At 38.5% G+C, this 18027-nt stretch overlaps 1 protein-coding gene across 10 annotated transcripts in view; it reads left to right on the top strand.

Moving 5' to 3' along the window:
• Positions 1–18027, top strand: part of LOC131676570 (nucleolysin TIAR) — a 557873-nt gene that overhangs the window by 502062 nt on the left and 37784 nt on the right. For all 10 annotated transcript variants that reach the window (XM_058955695.1, XM_058955691.1, XM_058955698.1 and 7 more), the window contains one exon: positions 5773–5848. In XM_058955695.1, the coding sequence (XP_058811678.1) occupies positions 5773–5848 (76 nt within the window). The remainder of the gene's footprint in view (positions 1–5772; positions 5849–18027) is intronic.

The raw sequence follows: 18027 nt of genomic DNA, 5'->3' as shown, positions 1-18027 counted from the left end.
GTTGCATGAGATTGTAACGATGGAGATAGTTTCTATGTGTAGTTATAGAAGAGTGCTTCAGTAGGAGTCTTGGGACTTTAGGAATGTAACGAACTGGAAGATGGAAACTAAGAAAGTGGGTGGCAGGTCGGCCTTTCTACTAGATTTGGGCTATGGGGAAGGATATCATCTGGTGGAGTTTCAATAATGTTACTAGTAGTCACTTATATATAACTTGTTAACTGACCTGCGCTAAATAGCAGAAAAAAATGAAATTTCACGTAAATTTTAATTGGAGTTATCTTTTCTTAATCATAAATAAAATTGGCCACAAATAAATTGACAATTCAGCAAAACTATTCACTGGTACTGTATATTACTAGTGGCGTAATTACGCTTACTTCGACAGTAAAAATTGACTGTACTTTTCAAGTGATCTGTTAAAGTTTGTAGGTCTGATTTAATACAACACGAAACCACGCGTGGTCAATTTAATATACTCTCAAAACCTTGATTTATAACACAAAACTATTTTTCAGAACTTTCGACACTAAAAGTATTTCTGCGTGGCCATTCTTCATCAGAATTCCACTTTTTTATGTGTCCTGGAAAGAAGATGCTATTTTATATTATTTTGTTAAAGATACTACAGGTATACCTCGATAGTACGGACGCTCGTTAGTACGTACCCTCGATAGTACACACATTTTGCCTCGATAGTACGTACACCTACCATCAAACATTTTTTTCGTTTGATCGTGTAAACTTCAGAAAAACAGGATAAATTTTGTGAAAGTTCTATGGGTTTCTGAATACTTTAGAGAAGTTTTGTGATACTTAGAGTAGTTCTGTAAAGTCCAGCAAAGTATTTCAAACTTGAAGCAAGTCATAAATTTATCCTGGAAATCTAACGAGTAAAAAAAACATTCTTCAAGTTATAGAGACGCACTACCAGTTTCAGGAAAGTCTTTTATATTTCTGGAGATTGCCAACTTACAAGAAGATCCTTAATACTTCAGATAATTTGTACGACATTCAGATTAGTTATAGTTTGATTTTGTCAAACTTCATAGTATCTCAATGAACTTTGAGAACGATCTTCAAATGACTTTCTATACTAACGATTTCTACAGAAAGCAGAGTGTTCACGATTTTCACACATATTTTACCAACCTCGGGAAATTCTGCGAACTGAACACTTAAAAATATTATAACAGTTTCAGTAGATTTTGTTAACGGCTATTGGGACACCGCGGTGATTCAGTCAAGCGGTACTGAACTTCAAGAAAATCTTACGATATTAAGTAATGTTTTAAGAATCTCCGGAAAGTTCACAAAATTTCAAGAATATTCGAAGAATTTATGGAAAATCTTTTAAACATCAGAGGGCATCTGGAAATTTTATAAAATTTTATCTAACTTAAAAAAATGCCAAGTGCGTTTCATGGAACTCACAATTTCAACGAAGTATTTCGAGAAAAACTTACAGAATTAGAAAAGTGACGAATATCAAAGAACGTCTTCAAGCGTTAGGTACGGCACGTCCCACAAGCTGCTGAAGATTTTTTGACAATTTTGAAGGTTAAAATCTAGAGAGTCCCATACATTCTAGGAGATACAATGTTTAGAATAGAATGGGCGAGATTCGCAAGGCTTACGACAGCGATGGAGGCTGGTAGTACTAATAGAGCCAAAAAACACATCTAAATGAGCGTTTTCTCAATACCTCGTTTGGGGTTCTGTGAGTGTGATTAAAAAAATGTATCCATCATATTGGAGTGGCTGAAGAAATATGTCCTAGCTCAGCAAGACCTATCCTGTGTAGTCAAAAACTAAGGTTTATATACCTTTTAACTCATATGGTGGCATAATTTTAATTTAAAATCATATCGACTTTGCAAATATATTTAAATATCCGTTTTCAGAATTTTTGAAGTTTATTAACGACCAAAATTGTAAGGAATAAAAAACCTATCTGAAATTCCGCATGTATAAGAGAAGAATTGTTATTGCGCCCACAAAAGGGGAAATTTTAGTTTGTTTCGTATAGTTTGATAAATTGTACTGTTATTATTACACGATTAAAATATACAAAAAAACTCGTGCTTCAAGAAAATCAAAAATTTCAGAAAATTTTCAGGGAATTTCTATGAATTTCGAGCAAATCTTACGAATTTCGGAGATTCAGGGTAGTTCTAGAATTTTAAAGAAGTCCTACGAAAATCAATAGAATCCTGCAAACATCCTAATAAATTTTGGGAAATGCTCAAGACAGTGCTACCAAATTCAAAGACGAGACCAAGGAAACATTTTTAATCTCCATTTTCAACCATCCTGGTTGATGGAAACACAAACATTCTAAGATTAAGTACTTAGTGATAGGTCGGTTTATCACTAATGGGGTGATGAATTTAGTGATAGATTATATTTTTGTAAAGTTTCATTCAATATTAAACATAAAAAGTAACATTTTGAATTTTATTACGAAATTTTCGTGATTCGATAGCACTTACGTTTCGTTAGTACGTACGCTAAACAAAGCGAAGGTGTACGTACTATCGAGGTATACCTGTATTCGGTTTTGGGACAACAATATGAAAGTAATCATTCTGTTGCGATTTATTAGTTAAAAATATTAAAATTAAATTTTTATTAAAAATCTTCACTTTAGAGAGAATATTTATTTCCGCATCCAACGATGTATTTATCGTGGAAATCGGTTGAAAAATGGCAGTTACTATTTTTTCCAAACTGGAAACTTGCTCGCATGAAATTTTAAGAGAACGGTATCATTAAATTTCCAAAAAATCATTTTTTGCTCGATTATGCAAATATTCAAAAGTACGTGTTTGAACTTTGAAGTTAAAATTGAACAAAATAACAGATGATATCATTTTACAATTCCATACTACGCGACAAAACCGCACTAGTCGTGATAATCTAACGAATCGACTGATATTTTTCGTTTAGAGTTTTAAAAAGGTTTTATATGGATAAACCAGTGGTAAAGCTACGCACAGTTTTTCCTACGCATACTACCAAGCGTTCAAATCTTACACATGCTCAGAAAAGGTTTCTTGGTGATATTTTTAGGTGTGTCATAGTCCAGTTCAATTCATATGTAATCCATTTTTTGTGTCTATGGGTTATTACAGAGTTGTATGGGTTATTGGGACTATATTGATTAAGGTGTCGAAAAATGATCATCCAGAATTTTCAAAATGCATAGTGTACTATAGCTTTATCATCTCGAATGAAGTCGTCCCTATGCAAAATTAAGTTTAAATTAACATTTAGCTCAATGGCACATGAGTAAGGAGTGCCGCAAAATTCGAAAATGTTCACCCGTTAAAGATCAGAAATGGAATTGTACGTGGTTTTGATGCCAATGTCGGAAAACGTCAAGATCTCTCCTCATTAAAATAATTTTTTGAAGACTGAAGAATTTTTTGAAGACTGAAGAAGACTTTTTGATTTAGGAGTAGGGTGATGTTTGGGAACATGAAAATTAGCACGGATTTCATCCTTTGTGATACTTGCTCATTGCACACTTCATGGTCATACCACGCTGTGTACATATGAAAGTTAGATCGCTACAAGACCATGATGTGAGTACACTGCATACTAAGGAATACTTTGTGTGTAATTTGTTAACAAAAATCCAACGGGATACATTTTCATACTAATCAATGATTTTGACATTTGCTGGATGTTTTTGATAGCAATATCAATATGTTTTTGACATCTTCCAGAAAAATGTTGATTTGAAAATTCATATACCATATTGAAAGTTTATAAAATATCCAAAACTAAAACAATTCTTCCTACTCATGAAATCTATGAATGCCAAAAGTTTTACGAAAACAGTGTCCCAAATATAAACATGATTCGATAAGGCAAGACGGCAATGTCGAGAATGGTGTGATTGATCAAATTGATTCCTTGCGTAGGCGGAGAACGAAAATCCAGCTCAAATATTAAATAGTCAATAGTGTTGCCTTTAGAAAGCGATTTCCAACTAAGATATTAGCTTATAACAATAATTCCACATCAGAAAATTCCAAAAACGTGCTTTCCCCTAAAAATTTCTACTGTTGATGAAAGGATTACCAAAATTCACTCAATACTTGTCTCCCATCAACGCGAACAGTACCGCCGAAAACCATAGCCTGCTGTGCTATGTGCAACTACACTGTACAAAACTATCGCTCGGAGTATACATTTAGTTTCTTTTTCCATCCTTGCACATTGTGTTATCTGGACTCATTTCTTCACGCTTGCATCCGACACCTTCCCCCCCCCCCCCTCCCCCTTTCAGCTACAATACAACCATCCGTATAGTAGCGCAACTCCCTCTGGGAACGCTTTGTCATCGTTTTCCAGCAGCCGTCCCATTGAGCTCATTCTTCGAGTTTTTTTTTATTATATACTGCGCTAAGAAAAAAAAAATACCCGGCTCAAGAACAATTGAATTACCGTCAGTGATTATAAATAGGTACTGGTGCCGCACAGTGGTGGTTATTCGCACAAAAGCAGGACAAATCTGAAATGTTACGTTTTTTTTAAATATCGATGAGTAAAATGGAAGGAAAAATAGGTTAGATGTGAGATTTGAACCAGCCTCTGTTTGTATTTTGGCCAAATATACTACCATTATTCCACGGAAAACTTCATTATTTATCATTAAGTGCCACGCGTCTCCATTGAATTATTCGGAAACATGTTCCGGCTGTGATGGACTGGATTTACATTAATTTAAAATGTTTTTCAAAAAGACAAACTGTTCCGTGCCTGTTATGAATAAAAGTACTGGATAATTATTGTTGTCCATATATAAACAAAATTTCAAGGTTTTATATTTTTATCCAACCTCCAACCACTGTGCACCACCATCGTCTCAGACCAGTCTCACCCCTGTGTAAGTGGGTTGATCCTGTTTTTAAGGCGGTTAGCCAGCAAAGTGCCCAAAAGGCGGCAGCAACAAAAATGCTGAAAGTCCAACTTGATAAATGGCTAAGTTTCAACATTTCACGAGTGCTCCTTTAGCTAATAGTTTTCCAGTACTGTTTATTGAATTATCATTAGCTGAGTGTGGGTGTTTTCCGAGGATTGATCCCCCATTCTTTTTTAAATTGCGGACAACAGAACGACCGATACGCGGCATGTCGGGGGAAAAGGCAATTCCACTCGGTTTCCCCCAATCTGGTGGTGATGAGCTGGCAAGCAAATACTCAAAAGAGGGGGGAGTAACTGTTTCTTCTATCCTGCTCTAAGACGATAAAGCTTGAAGTCGGAATGGGCGAAGAAAATAAATTTTAAGTGAATGAAAAAGTTGAGTTTATTTGCATAAACCGGTGGCAATTGCCGGCGGCCTCAAAATGGATGGAAAAAAATTGAACTCGATCGAAATCGAATTGGCGGGAGCTCTGGAAGCCCCATTTAAGCTCGAGTTATGGTTTATGGAAATGTGGGAATTTTACCCAATAGAAGAGCGTTTTTTTTTCTCGTTCCTACCAGAAGAGCAATTTCGATTCTATTTGTGTAATTCGCAAATTGTTGACGCAGATATTTAGTCGTGGGCATGTAAGAACTTGGTTGGTTGGTTTCCCTCGCGTTTAAATAAATAAAGAAGACTGGAGGTGTCAGCCGGGATTATAACACACATCGCAAAAACGCCAGCTTTGAATACCACACTGTGTCGGCTTCGTGTTTTTTTTTTCGATTTCGCATATAGGGTGCTAATACCTGTCTATTTGAAATCTCACATTACATTTTTTTCTTTCTTTTTCGCAGAGATTGCCGCGTGGTTCGTGATCCACAGACGCTGAAATCCAAAGGCTATGGCTTTGTGTCGTTCGTGAAGAAATCGGTAAGTGACTTTGCTCAATCATAACGACACTCACGTAGATACACACACATACTCGTTGTCACATTCCCAGTCAGTAAGAGCGGAACGATATGACGTGAAAATAAACCTCACCCATGTCAGTTAGTCTCCGATCTATGGTGCAAGGCAGCAAGAAATGATTGGCTCTGGTTGGCGGTTAGGAAACTCGCCCACTCTACTGCCGCTATGTTCGTTGTAATACCGTTACCATCCGGTGTACCATCCATACCGGGAAGGACGCAAACGAAAGCTAACTGGCAGAATCAAATTACAGCGAATTTCATCTAATCATCAGATTGATACAGAGTGAACGGCCAATGAACACATAACACTTTATCCGACCATTCTATTAAAACGAAATACAAACCGTTCACCGTTCTTTTTCGGTTCCGTCGTCTCTGTCCAGTGTCTATGGTCTACGGTCGGGACGCCTCGCATTTATCGCAGCAGGCGGCTCGGTACGATGATGCCATGACGACCGGACTGGACTGATAGATGCTGTGATAAAACGCTGCTCACTCGGTGTCATAAGCTTCAATGAGGGAGAAAAACCCGCAGTTGCCAGTTTTGTCAAAACCGATTCAGGATTCTTGGGCAACTGTATAGGAAAATGACAGGCAACACTTTCTATCTAATAGTTGACCCTCCACCTAACCCAGTCAGTTGGAAATAAATGAATCTTCTTGTAACTTCTCTCGTAAGATGGCGTAAAGCAGCATTGTTGAATAGTGGGAAGAGACAGCAGATAGGGACTGTGTGGGGGGGGGGGTCCGCCAGATAAAACAAATAATCAGTAGGTACGGGGGTAAAGAAAATGAACGCAACACAAAAGAACCAAGTGCCAAGTCAAAGGAACTTTCATCTCACTTAGCCGCCCGACGGAGTCCTCTTTAAGCCAACACGAAGAAATCGACGGAAAGTAAAGAAGATTACAAGATTTATTCTGATAGATAAAACAAAGAGCCGGGAGGAAAACGATGCAAGCGGAACGAGAATTCTCCTGACTGCACGACGTTCGCTAATAATAATCTGCGAGAAGGATTTTTCTCATTTCACCTTTTCTTGTTTCTTATTGGTCATTCGAGATCGTACTGGAACAGGCAACACTGTTTTTTTTCGACAAGAGGTTGCTGACATTCAATCAACGGATTTGTTTGCTAACAGATTTTTTTTTTTTAATAATTTAATGTTACACGGAGTATACATTTTAATTGCAACTGGGAATGTCATTTTAATCAAAAAGTAGTACTCATCGAAGTAAGCGTAGTTTAGTTGCTATTGACTTTAATTGCTTACAATGTTGCTTTACGTTCTTACCACTATTTTTGAAAGCAACATAAGATTCAAATGAGCGTCTCTCTTTGTTTATACATGCCGAAAACGTCGTTATTTGTTTTGTACTGAAATTATTGGATAGATATATAATAGCGTCATACTGATCGAAAGAGAAAGTAAACAAAGAGTCATCTCAGAATCTTTTCGACAAAATTACAGATTAGATTACATAAAAATGAGTGAAACTCAAAACTCTGGATGATACTTCCAAAATTTCACTGTAAACCAGTGATCAAATCAGCGACCTCTTTTGGTGAAGTATACAAAACAAAATACTTTTAAAGGGATTAGTAAAAAGGCGTTATTATCCGTAAGATTTCCGAAAACAAGAGCTATTTGCTTCGGTTTTGTAACAGCACTTCCTCAATCTGTTATACAGTGAACATCCGTTTTAATCAGCCCCTTACAAAGACCAGCGATACAAAAAGGTAAACTGGTTGACGAACGTGATACAAGAGGACAAAACTAACCTGGTGAAAGCCACACAAAATGACACCTATGGAGAATAAGATATTTTCTTATCCTCTTTATTTTTGTTGAACGCAATTGTTTATAATCTAGAATTTCCAATGACGACACGATCGATCTCTACATCCCGTTCCGGTACGCAGACACGATACTACTTCGAAATAAACTTATAGCGAGTAATCTTGTTTGCCTGTTCATGGAATAATTTTGATCCGAGAGAAGACCGTCCAATGGCCGGTTGATTTCAATGGTTATAATTTGGATCAAGTATTTCATTCGAACAAAGAACTACCAACGATCTGTATTATTCCAAGCCTGATCGAATTCGGACTACCGCACTAATTATCATTATTATCAAAAGAATAGCTCATGTGTCACAAGATGAAACATATTGTCCAGCAGATCCACAAATATTATTATTGTTGCTAACAAAAATTTAGCCATACGCAGACGAATCTTACGAGAAAATCGTTAAAATGCATCTTGTGTCCCTGACGAACACCCACGACATTTACGAAACGTCAAATTCGGATTCTTGTATCAGAGTTCAATTACGGGATATTATGACATTTTCTGAAAACTAGCATGGCCTCCTAACATTTTTTGTTATGCAAAAGTAACTAGAGGAAGCCATACGGGGAAGGGGAAGCATCATTTTCTGTTGTCTCTCTCGTGTTCTGAAATTTAAAAACTAGCAACCCATCTATGCGATCATTAATCACCTTCCAACAACCGGTTGGAAGCGACGAAACCACTATGTGAAAACAGTTCAATTAATACTAAGATTAATCAATCATCAAATATTCTTAAAGTAAACAAAACTGTCTGAGACTTCGAAAACTCAACACAACTCTCCGAATCTGTTCAAAATTAGGTCTGATCAAAGCAACCACAACTCACTCCATCTGCAATAAATTTATTCCTACCTTTCCCTTTAGCTGCTCCTGCGGTTTGTGCTTCGTCAAGGGGAACCGGACGAGGAAAAGAAGATACACAGAGACGAAATCTCTCGCAATCCTGAACCAGTCATTCACGCTCGAACGCCAACAACACTCAAAATCCCAACATCCTTGAGCTGCCGATCCGATCCGATCCAAGCAACCCGGCAAGAATAAGGGAACGAAACGAGATTCTTTTCAATATGGTATCTAAGCTGTAATGATGTTTCGTTTGTTATGTTTTCTACCGCCCACACCATCGCTTCATCCAAGCAAGCAGTCGGGGGTTAATGCTTGCGGATTTTCGCACAAAGCAGAGCCGCCTGCTTCGTTGGGTGCGGCGAGGTTGCTGAGGGGTTGCTTAAACGTTACAACTACGTCATGGGGCTTTGCTACCGACGAGAGCTATGTAGCGGATAAAAGACGGAGCTCATTTTCGGGATTCGAGATACATACTATTTGTTTCTTTTTTTATCTCTCCCCGGTTTCGATGTGATGCGGTGTGTCGCACCAAAGCGAGTAACGACGACCGAAAGTAACCTCATCTAATTAAATGCTTTGGGAATTTGTTTCTTCGAAAATGGTGACATTCATTTCGAAAACAATTCCCATCGCCGCAGTCTGACGAGTTTCGATGGGCGGTCCGGAATCTATCACTAGGATAAAACACGAAAGTCGCCGTTCCCACGAGGAGCCCCAAATTATGCTTCCGTTTCTTTCCGTTGTAAGCGACAATAATGTCACTGGCCCCGATATCCCAAGATGAGAATAATCATCTAACAATTATTCGTGGTAGGTAAACATCGTAAAACAAGTTAATTTCTTCGGACAATTTCGATCGTTCGGATGCCTAAATCAAATCTCTAGAATCAACAAATGAATTCTGAATGTGAGAGACAAAATTTATGTTTCGCAAAGATTGTACACCCCGTGCGTTGCTGAGACATGGGCCCACAGTCCAAACTCTCAGGTCGTAAATCTTTCCCCCAGGAAGGCTCAAACAACGATCGGAATCGGTGATACTAGGTTTCAACTACCATGGCGACGTGTGCTAATAATGGCCTACTGTAGCATTCATTCAACATGGCACGGTACGGCACGAAATGGCGCCAAATTGAGACGTGAGTTAGCGTCGGGCGTGAAATGCTATCATATGACACCGTATATTTGTTTATGTGCCTACACATACCGGCGGTGGTGCTGCACATAATGAAAATTTAATTTGTCAAATTCATGAGGTGTGCCGAAAACATTGACACGCAAAGCAGGCTGGGACTGTTTGGGCTGGTACAATCGCAATCCCACTGGGTGCAAGGATGAATCCATTGTCGACAGGTGATTGAGGGAGAGGAGCCTGTTGACGCTAATGGATTGAATTATTTTGCACAAAAATATGAGGTAATGCTCGGTTTTATTAACATGTGCGTGCGGTGGGTCGTATTATTGTCGTCAGTGACAAATGAATGTTGGAAAAAGAAGTGACTGAGCCAGTGTGGATTTGAAATGGAGTAATCATTCGTAATAGAATTGGTATTTTAGCACACACACACAAATGGATGTCAGGCAATAAAGCACATTATAGTACAACGTTATTTTAACTTGATTAATAGAATTCAATCTTGAAAATCTGGTCAAGCAAAAACAACAAAGTCCATTTAAGCAAAGGCCCACTTGGCCAAAGTAGGGATGTTAACAACTCGTTACTCTCGAAAATTACCCTGTCTGCTCGTATGTATTATGCAGAAATTAATATCATGTGCCAACAGAGCAGGCTTTGTGGCGATGGAAACCCCCGGTCGACATGAGTAACGACACCTCTCAAATGAAATTATTCACACAACAGCAGCCACTCGGTGTAGGCCCGGGCATACGGCCGCAGTCATGGCCTGCTAATATACATAACTGCACTGTGATTGTGGGAAGTGTACACTCTCGTTCAACCGACCAGCAAAAACAAATAAAACGACAACAACAAAAGCAAAGCAATCAATAGCCCAAACATAACAGGTTGGCACACCGCTTTTTGTCATTTATTATGCTTCACATAATGTCATACAACGAACACATGCTCGTCTAGATGACCCGCAAACGAAATTGTTAATTAGTTTTTAAACAAGTGTGAAAATATACCCCAGATGCTCACACACTCTTCACATACTGTTGAGTTAATGTCGGTAAAAAAATCATCAATTTTAAACGAGCTGCAAACGATGGCGAAAAATATGATGTAAAATTTTCGTGAAAGCATCCCGCAGGATGTGTGGGACCTGCTCGGTGATTGAAGTTGAGGTTTTCTTGAAAAAAAAAATCACTGATGTCCTCGATTACTTCGTTCAATTTCTTCATGATTTCGATTAAGCTCGAGCTCCGTGATCCGAGCGCTTGGCTTGGTTCTCGATATGAAGCTATCCCTTCCCAGCAAAATCATCATCAAAAGGCTGAGGCAATAAAAATGTATGAGAACGGACTGCGACAGCTGTTCCAAATGAACTTCCCAAACGATTTTTTCATGTTTTTCGCCTTTCGCAAGCAGTCTGATGTGTTTAAAAGCGATAAATTTTATCGCTCGCCGAGAGAAGCGACCGAAAATCGAAGGAAAAACAGCGCAAATCGACGGCTATCGAGTTAATGCGTTTTTTTTCTTTCTTGTGCTGGATGTGGTGCCCGTTGTTAGGAACTAACTTTTTCTTGTCTAAATTGTAGCGAAAACGATAGAATAAACTAGGTAGCAAACGACAACAAAGAACGTATAACTAGAGTAAACAAATTAGTGATAAGCGAGTACGAAGCTAGGCAGGCAGTCAATAATTTCTTCGCTTTTCGAATGATTAAGAAAGGGGAAAAGCTCAGTCATCACAGCAGGCTGCGGAAAAAACAGTATGCCTCGAAAATCGTGCGTGACTGCTCGTAATATAAATTGATAACCGAGCACATGCTTGCCACTTGCCAGCCTACTTAATTTTCACTTCACGTCTGACCAACTCCGTCTTCTTTTTATTTCCGTTAAAATATAGGGTTACTGTGCCCTAATTCATCTTAGCACCTCTATTCATCCCACCCATTTGAACACATTAGTTAGAGCAGTGTCTGCTGTCTCTATTCAGCGCATTAGCTCAAATGGTAGGATGAATAAGGATGCGGTGTACTCGACTTTTCGCTTCGCTCAAACGCAAGTATTTTACACTTTGCAAGCGAGATTTTTTATTGATCTGCTTCTTAGGAACGAAGCAAAGATTTTGACACCTATTTGAGCGCAATCCAATCACTGTAAGCCGAGTTATCAGCGTAATAGTGTGACATCGTGACTAATGAGATGAATAAGGGCTCGTCTACCCTACGGTCACAAATTTTCGCTTTGATTATTTGTTTCAATTTTTATTTTATACCTTCTTTACGACCAGCTTCCTGCGACTTTGCTGCGGAAGCATGTTTCATCCTAACTGATTTCTTCCTCTGACATGTATTAGTTTCCGGTACGAGATGAGTTGTTGGAGTAGGGGGGAGAGGGAAGTTATCTGAGCGGATTGTGCGTGTATGGTTTCTTAGATTTTTACGGTTGTGGTTGCGAGAAATGTTACGGTGTCAGGAAAAAAGTTGTTGATGGCTTCTTGTGTGAATTAACTAGAAAATTAAAAAAAGCATTTCGATCGAAAGACCGATGTGTGTAACTGAAACTAGAAAAAAGTTAAAATATTGTATATTCACTTTTGATGTGGATATTTAATGTCCATGAATACAATGCTCTTGACGATCATATTCCTGTCGAATTTCTAGCGAAAGCAGCGCAAGTCAATCGAAAATCAAATTGAATAAGTGATAATGAGACGTTCATCTCAATCGATTTTTCGAGGCGTGATAGGATAATTTTCATTGTTGCCGGGTACTGGGAAATATGCCAATCGGCCGATACGAATTATGGTCAGGGCATTTTCCAGGTTTGTAACTATTGCTTGTCTTCATTCACATGGATCAACTAGAAAAACCTACTAAATAAATTCAACAAGTGTCTCTTTGCATGGTCAGGCAGATTCATATCTTCAACAAGTTAAATTTGATTCTATCGGATCGAGGAGTATATTTTCAACATCGCAGGAGTATAACTCAGAATTCTATCTTCGGAAAAGATCACTCAATTATGTCATTCCTAGCGGCAATTATATGAACTAAATCCAAATACAGCGAAGACCCGTTTTTATTAGCCCCCTTGGCTTATTTTGGGTTGATAAAATGGAAACAATAACAAAACATATTTATTTCTTTTCAATAAACCGAAGTTGTAATAATGTTCTTCTTCAATCCCAAGACAATCTTATAATCCTGGCTGAATTAGGCCAAAATTAGGTAAAAAACTGATAAAATCGGGGGCTGATAAAAACGGGCATTCTATGTATAGCTTTCTTGTACAGTCTAAAATTATTCATGTCGAATATTTCTCGTTTTCGTTCGTTATGTTTTGATTGCGCATTCTTTTGGCAGTATTCCACGGAGAGTTCATGCATTTTCAATTGAAGGACCATTAGGCAATTAACTGCTTCTAGAGTGTTTTTACTATAGGGAGAGAAACGCTGCGATGATCAGAATTATCAAAAGGTTTGTAGATTCAGTTCTCAATAAAAAGAGAACATCAACCCTTCATTCTCTGGTTGTAATTTGGAGATTTTTGGGTATTTCGCTTTTTTCGAAAAAGCTGGAGACTTCTGCAAGGACTTCAAATTTCAAAAGCACAATTTGTTTATCACGTTTCGGATGTCACTACCGATAATACATCGGGTTTTTGGAAAAAAAAAATCAAAGCTCATCAAAAGACGTTCCTTCGTAGAGGTCATTAGAAACTTTTCCATCAGATGGCAAGAAATGAAAGGGTGTTTCAGAGGAAAATGGCATAGACGTAGCTACTTTAAGCACTTCTCCATAAAAGTATATTTCATTCTCATTCAGATTGTATGCGGTACTTGTTGATGATTATGTACTGTTAGAACACAATATTTTCTGCTTATTGTTACATTATTATATTTGAGGTAGTTTATACATCGCCTTATAGAAATCAAAATTGTGAACGAATTTCGTAAAGTAGGGCCTGCTTAAGTTGAGAAAAACATTAACTACCTGTGAATAAACTTGCTTACTACCTCTTATCGGTATTGAATTCACTGACTGAAGTAGGGAGTCTTTGGAGTCATCGGCTAATCATATACGGACAGGCTCTATCCGATAACCGCGGCGGGTATTTCAACGTCACGTCAAGGTACATATACGCGGTGGGAAAATATACTTTTGCATATAAAATATTTAAAATAATCCATAAAGAATTGTAAAACGATCCATAAAAAAGTTGTCCATGTTCCATAAAACAAAACCGAAAATCCATAAAACAGTGCGAATGATCCATAAAAAAGAGTGATTTGATCCATAGATTATGTAAAATTGAACCATAAAATGGTCGCAAATAAGCACTAAAATAGTAATAAAAGATCAATTAAATTCAGCCAATGCTCCATAAAAATATTGGAAATGTTCCATAAAATGATACATTTTGCGCCATAAATTAACTGACATTGATCCATAGAATATCAACAATGTACACTAAAACAAGTCGATATGTTCCATAATATCGACAAAAATGTTCCACAGTATTACAAAATGGAGCAATAAAATGTCAGAAAATGTTCCATAAATTTGATGAAAATGTTTGCTAAATAATTTTTCTTGGTCCATAGAAGATGTAAAAATGAACATTAGAAATGATTCATATATCTAACGTTAAATTATGGTTCATATTTACAAAACGATCCATTAGAAAAGAAAATGTAAAACGATCAATTAATATGTGCTTATGCACTCGAAAAATTAATCACCCTTTTTATGGATCATTCACACTGTTTTATGGATTTTCAGTTTTGTTTTATGGAACATGGACAATTTTTTTATGGATCGTTTTTCAATTTTTTATGGATCATTTTTGTTGTTTTAGCGACGCAAACTTAGGGCTTGCTATACGCGGTACTTTAGCGTAAAAAGATCGTCATGAGTAATTGATTCAAATTACATAGAACAATGCAAATCTTATCTAGCTATTTCGTCGACAGTTAACGTTTTTATATTTGAGGCAAGTGAGATAAAACGATGGGAGGGAAGGGGAATTGATTGTTTCTGAGATGGAAGAGCCTACGGCATCTTTAAACCAGACTAACAGGTTCGATGTTTGCCGATTGAATTTAATCAGATAAACACAGAAAAATACAAGACATATTCTAGTCAAACTAGTTGGAATTTTGACTGATTTCAGCAAGACGCGTTAAATGAACATCCGAACTCCGATTAAAATTCTGGAGAGGTTTGATTGGGATACAGGAACATTTACGTTGAGTCGCATTATGACGGACGCGGATTTTGGCGGATTGCACACTGACTTCATTATGTTTGCTGCTCATTATTTGATAATAGTTGCTTAGAAAATCCTGTAGTTCACCAAAGAAATCTTGTATAAGCTTTGAAGAATGTCGTTATGCGGGAATAGAAATGAGAGTAAGAGGTATGGTGAACAGAACGAAATAATCAAATGAAAAGTTTTAGACGAATCCTTTTGCAATAGCTCTGAGATAGTTACCAAAAACTTTATTACGAAAGTACCAAAAAATATTTTAAATTTTAAAAATATTATTAGAATACTTGAAAAATACAATTAATTCTTTTACAGTTTCTGATACAAAAGCGACCTAAAAATTTTGTTTAATCGCAAGTTTGCAAGCTTAGTCAAAGATCAAAGACAAAAGACAAAGGTTAATCAGGGTGCTGACGAAACTCGATGGATGTCTTGTTCGACGATGAAATCTACAACAAAAAACCCCGAATTCTATAATATTCTTGCTCGCGGCGAGGATCCTAGCAGTTTGAAGTAGTTTTTCGCGGATAAATTAGCGAAAAAGTTCATGATCTAGCAAGGGATCTGTACCTGTGATAAGAAAACCAGCCTTATTGTAACTGATAAGGCTCGAAAATATTCAAACAGAAGTGAAACTATCAAAGTCAGTCTAGGATATCACGTACATTTGGAGCAACATCAGATGTTGCTTCGAGCTGTTCTCAACCCCTATTCGCCAGTTTTCACGCCGCCACCCGCGTTACGGCCAAACTGGTGTTGAAGGGGTTCAATCAAGGTTGTCTGGCGTATTCGTGATGGTCACATCATTAGCGTTTCTGTATTTGATTCGACAAACAGCCTTAGTTGATTTTAGGATAAGGGAATATTTACAAAATTATATATAACATCTTTTTCGCTTCAGATAGTTAATATTCGAGCTTGTAGAACCCCTTGAGCGTCTCATATACGAGTTCCAAAGGAAATTGAGGATTCGATAATAGAGATCTCTTTTACTCAATCAACGGGTACCCATTCATTGGAACGACGTACATACAACTTTCTACTAGATGTAAATAAATAATGCAATAAATTGACCGATCTGTTAGTCTCAAATGGATTATTTAAAGAAAGGTTTAAGCTAAATCGTTGAAAGCATTTAATTATCTGATGTAACTTATCTGACTCCTCAAAGTGACCGCAAATAGTAGATTCCGAAATTTCTCGTCTCTTCGTTGCCCTGCTGCCCCTCTACGAACTAACTAAAACAAGTTAATCCCACAGGAATAAGAGCAAAGTACCGACAAATTGATTCTTCATTTGCAAAACTTGTTCCGTCCGGCTTCAATCTGTATTCCACCTGTGTATAGTAGTTATCTGTGCTCTGCCCCCCATCGGGTGAAATGTGCGGATAGTGGGTTGGGGATGAGCTTAAAACCCTTCGGGATTTCATTTACAAAACGTGTGTACACTCTCCAGGATCAAAGCGACTGGAAAGTTGCCGCTCAAAAACTAAAATCCAACTTAATTCCAGTGTGCCAACAACAGCAGCAGCAACCAGCCAGCAATTTGCAGCAGTACAAATTAATAATTTAAAACCCGGGAGGATAATTCATGCATGGTTTATGGCAGATACATAACGGTCTACAGCTGGCAAACCTAACAGGGTTCATTTGCGATTCTAATACAAAAATACCCACTCGCACAAACACCCACTCGCAGGTGGATTCCCACCCCTGAAAAGTGTCCCACACGCCAATCGTCACTGGAACCATGTACGCATATTGAATTCTGTGCTTTGAAGGGCACCATCGCGAATGGGTACCGGCTTATTACTTTTTTGTACTCCCATCAACCGCTGACCGTGCTCTGAAAAATGCACACGGCTGTCATCCAGTCATTTCGCCAATGTTGCAGAGGGGGCTCGCCCAGGGTGCTTCGTATGCGGGTCCCTTTAATGTCATAAGGTAGCGACAGTTTACGACTGTTCGGGATTAATATTTCATCGCGAGGAAATGTGTTTTTCACGACCATGTATCGCCAGCACCGGGCGGTCGTTTTACTCGGCAAGTATCCCCTCGGGAGTCACTATCTGCCGGACACATTCTGAAGCTCGTTTCGAATTCGCAAACAGGGCAAACGGATCTCCTTACGACGACGACGTCGACGAGGCGACGATAGACGCTAGAGCGCTTCTCTTGAAAGCAATTTAATTGCGCTGGACTGGTGTAGGCTTATTGGAAACAGTAGGCGCGGCCAGTACCTGTTTAGCTCTTGCTTGTAGCAGTAAGTGCTGCCAGAATTTTAAACCGATCGGTGTATTGGAAGTTTTTTCTGGTAACTAGTTTTGAACGGAAAATATATGTAAAAGCTTAAAACATAACCAGCATCTCTGACAAGTAAAATGATGAAACTGCTTCATCAAATCTGGCACCCCTGTTCCATCGACTGCGCATAATAATGACGGTTTGCGGCGGATCCAGGTAGCCTGCAAATACACACCGCAACTCAAACGCACGTTGAGTCGTCGTTGTCGTCGGTGATGGTTTGTTGTTGGGACAAAACTCAACGCCTCCTGTACTGCTGCTGTGATGGAGGGGGGAGGACGAGGACCACATTCTCAACGGTCGCGCGATACTTCCGCAATTCAGCTTCGGAAATTATCATTTGAATATTCTACTAGAAAGCTCTTCTGGCTGCTGTTGTTCGCAAACGTGAGTGAGTGAGTGAGCTGTGTGCTATGCAATGCATCAACTGAGGGCCATCCATTCACCAGCCAGCGGAGGCACCAACGACGCATTCGTCGTCCGGTACTGTTTCGCGTTTTCAATTATTTACCGTTTCAATAATGAATCTCGCATACAAATATAGTTTCAACTGCAGCAGCGGCTTTTGTACGCAATGGGCGAAACACCGAACGCAGCCAAAACGTCGTCATCCATCTGCTTGGGATCCGAGGCTGGTTCCCAGGATCCAAGGGGCGATCCAAAGCGCACACGTGATTGAATCAGAAAATGAAACATGAACCTTTTAAAATTGGATTCTGCCAACGACTGAGATCC

The sequence above is a fragment of the Topomyia yanbarensis genome, chromosome 1 (genome assembly GCF_030247195.1).
Source record: "Topomyia yanbarensis strain Yona2022 chromosome 1, ASM3024719v1, whole genome shotgun sequence".
Taxonomy (NCBI): Eukaryota; Metazoa; Arthropoda; class Insecta; order Diptera; family Culicidae; genus Topomyia; species Topomyia yanbarensis.
Note: the sequence above shows the minus strand (reverse complement) of the source record. Positions and strands in the feature narration are given on the sequence as shown.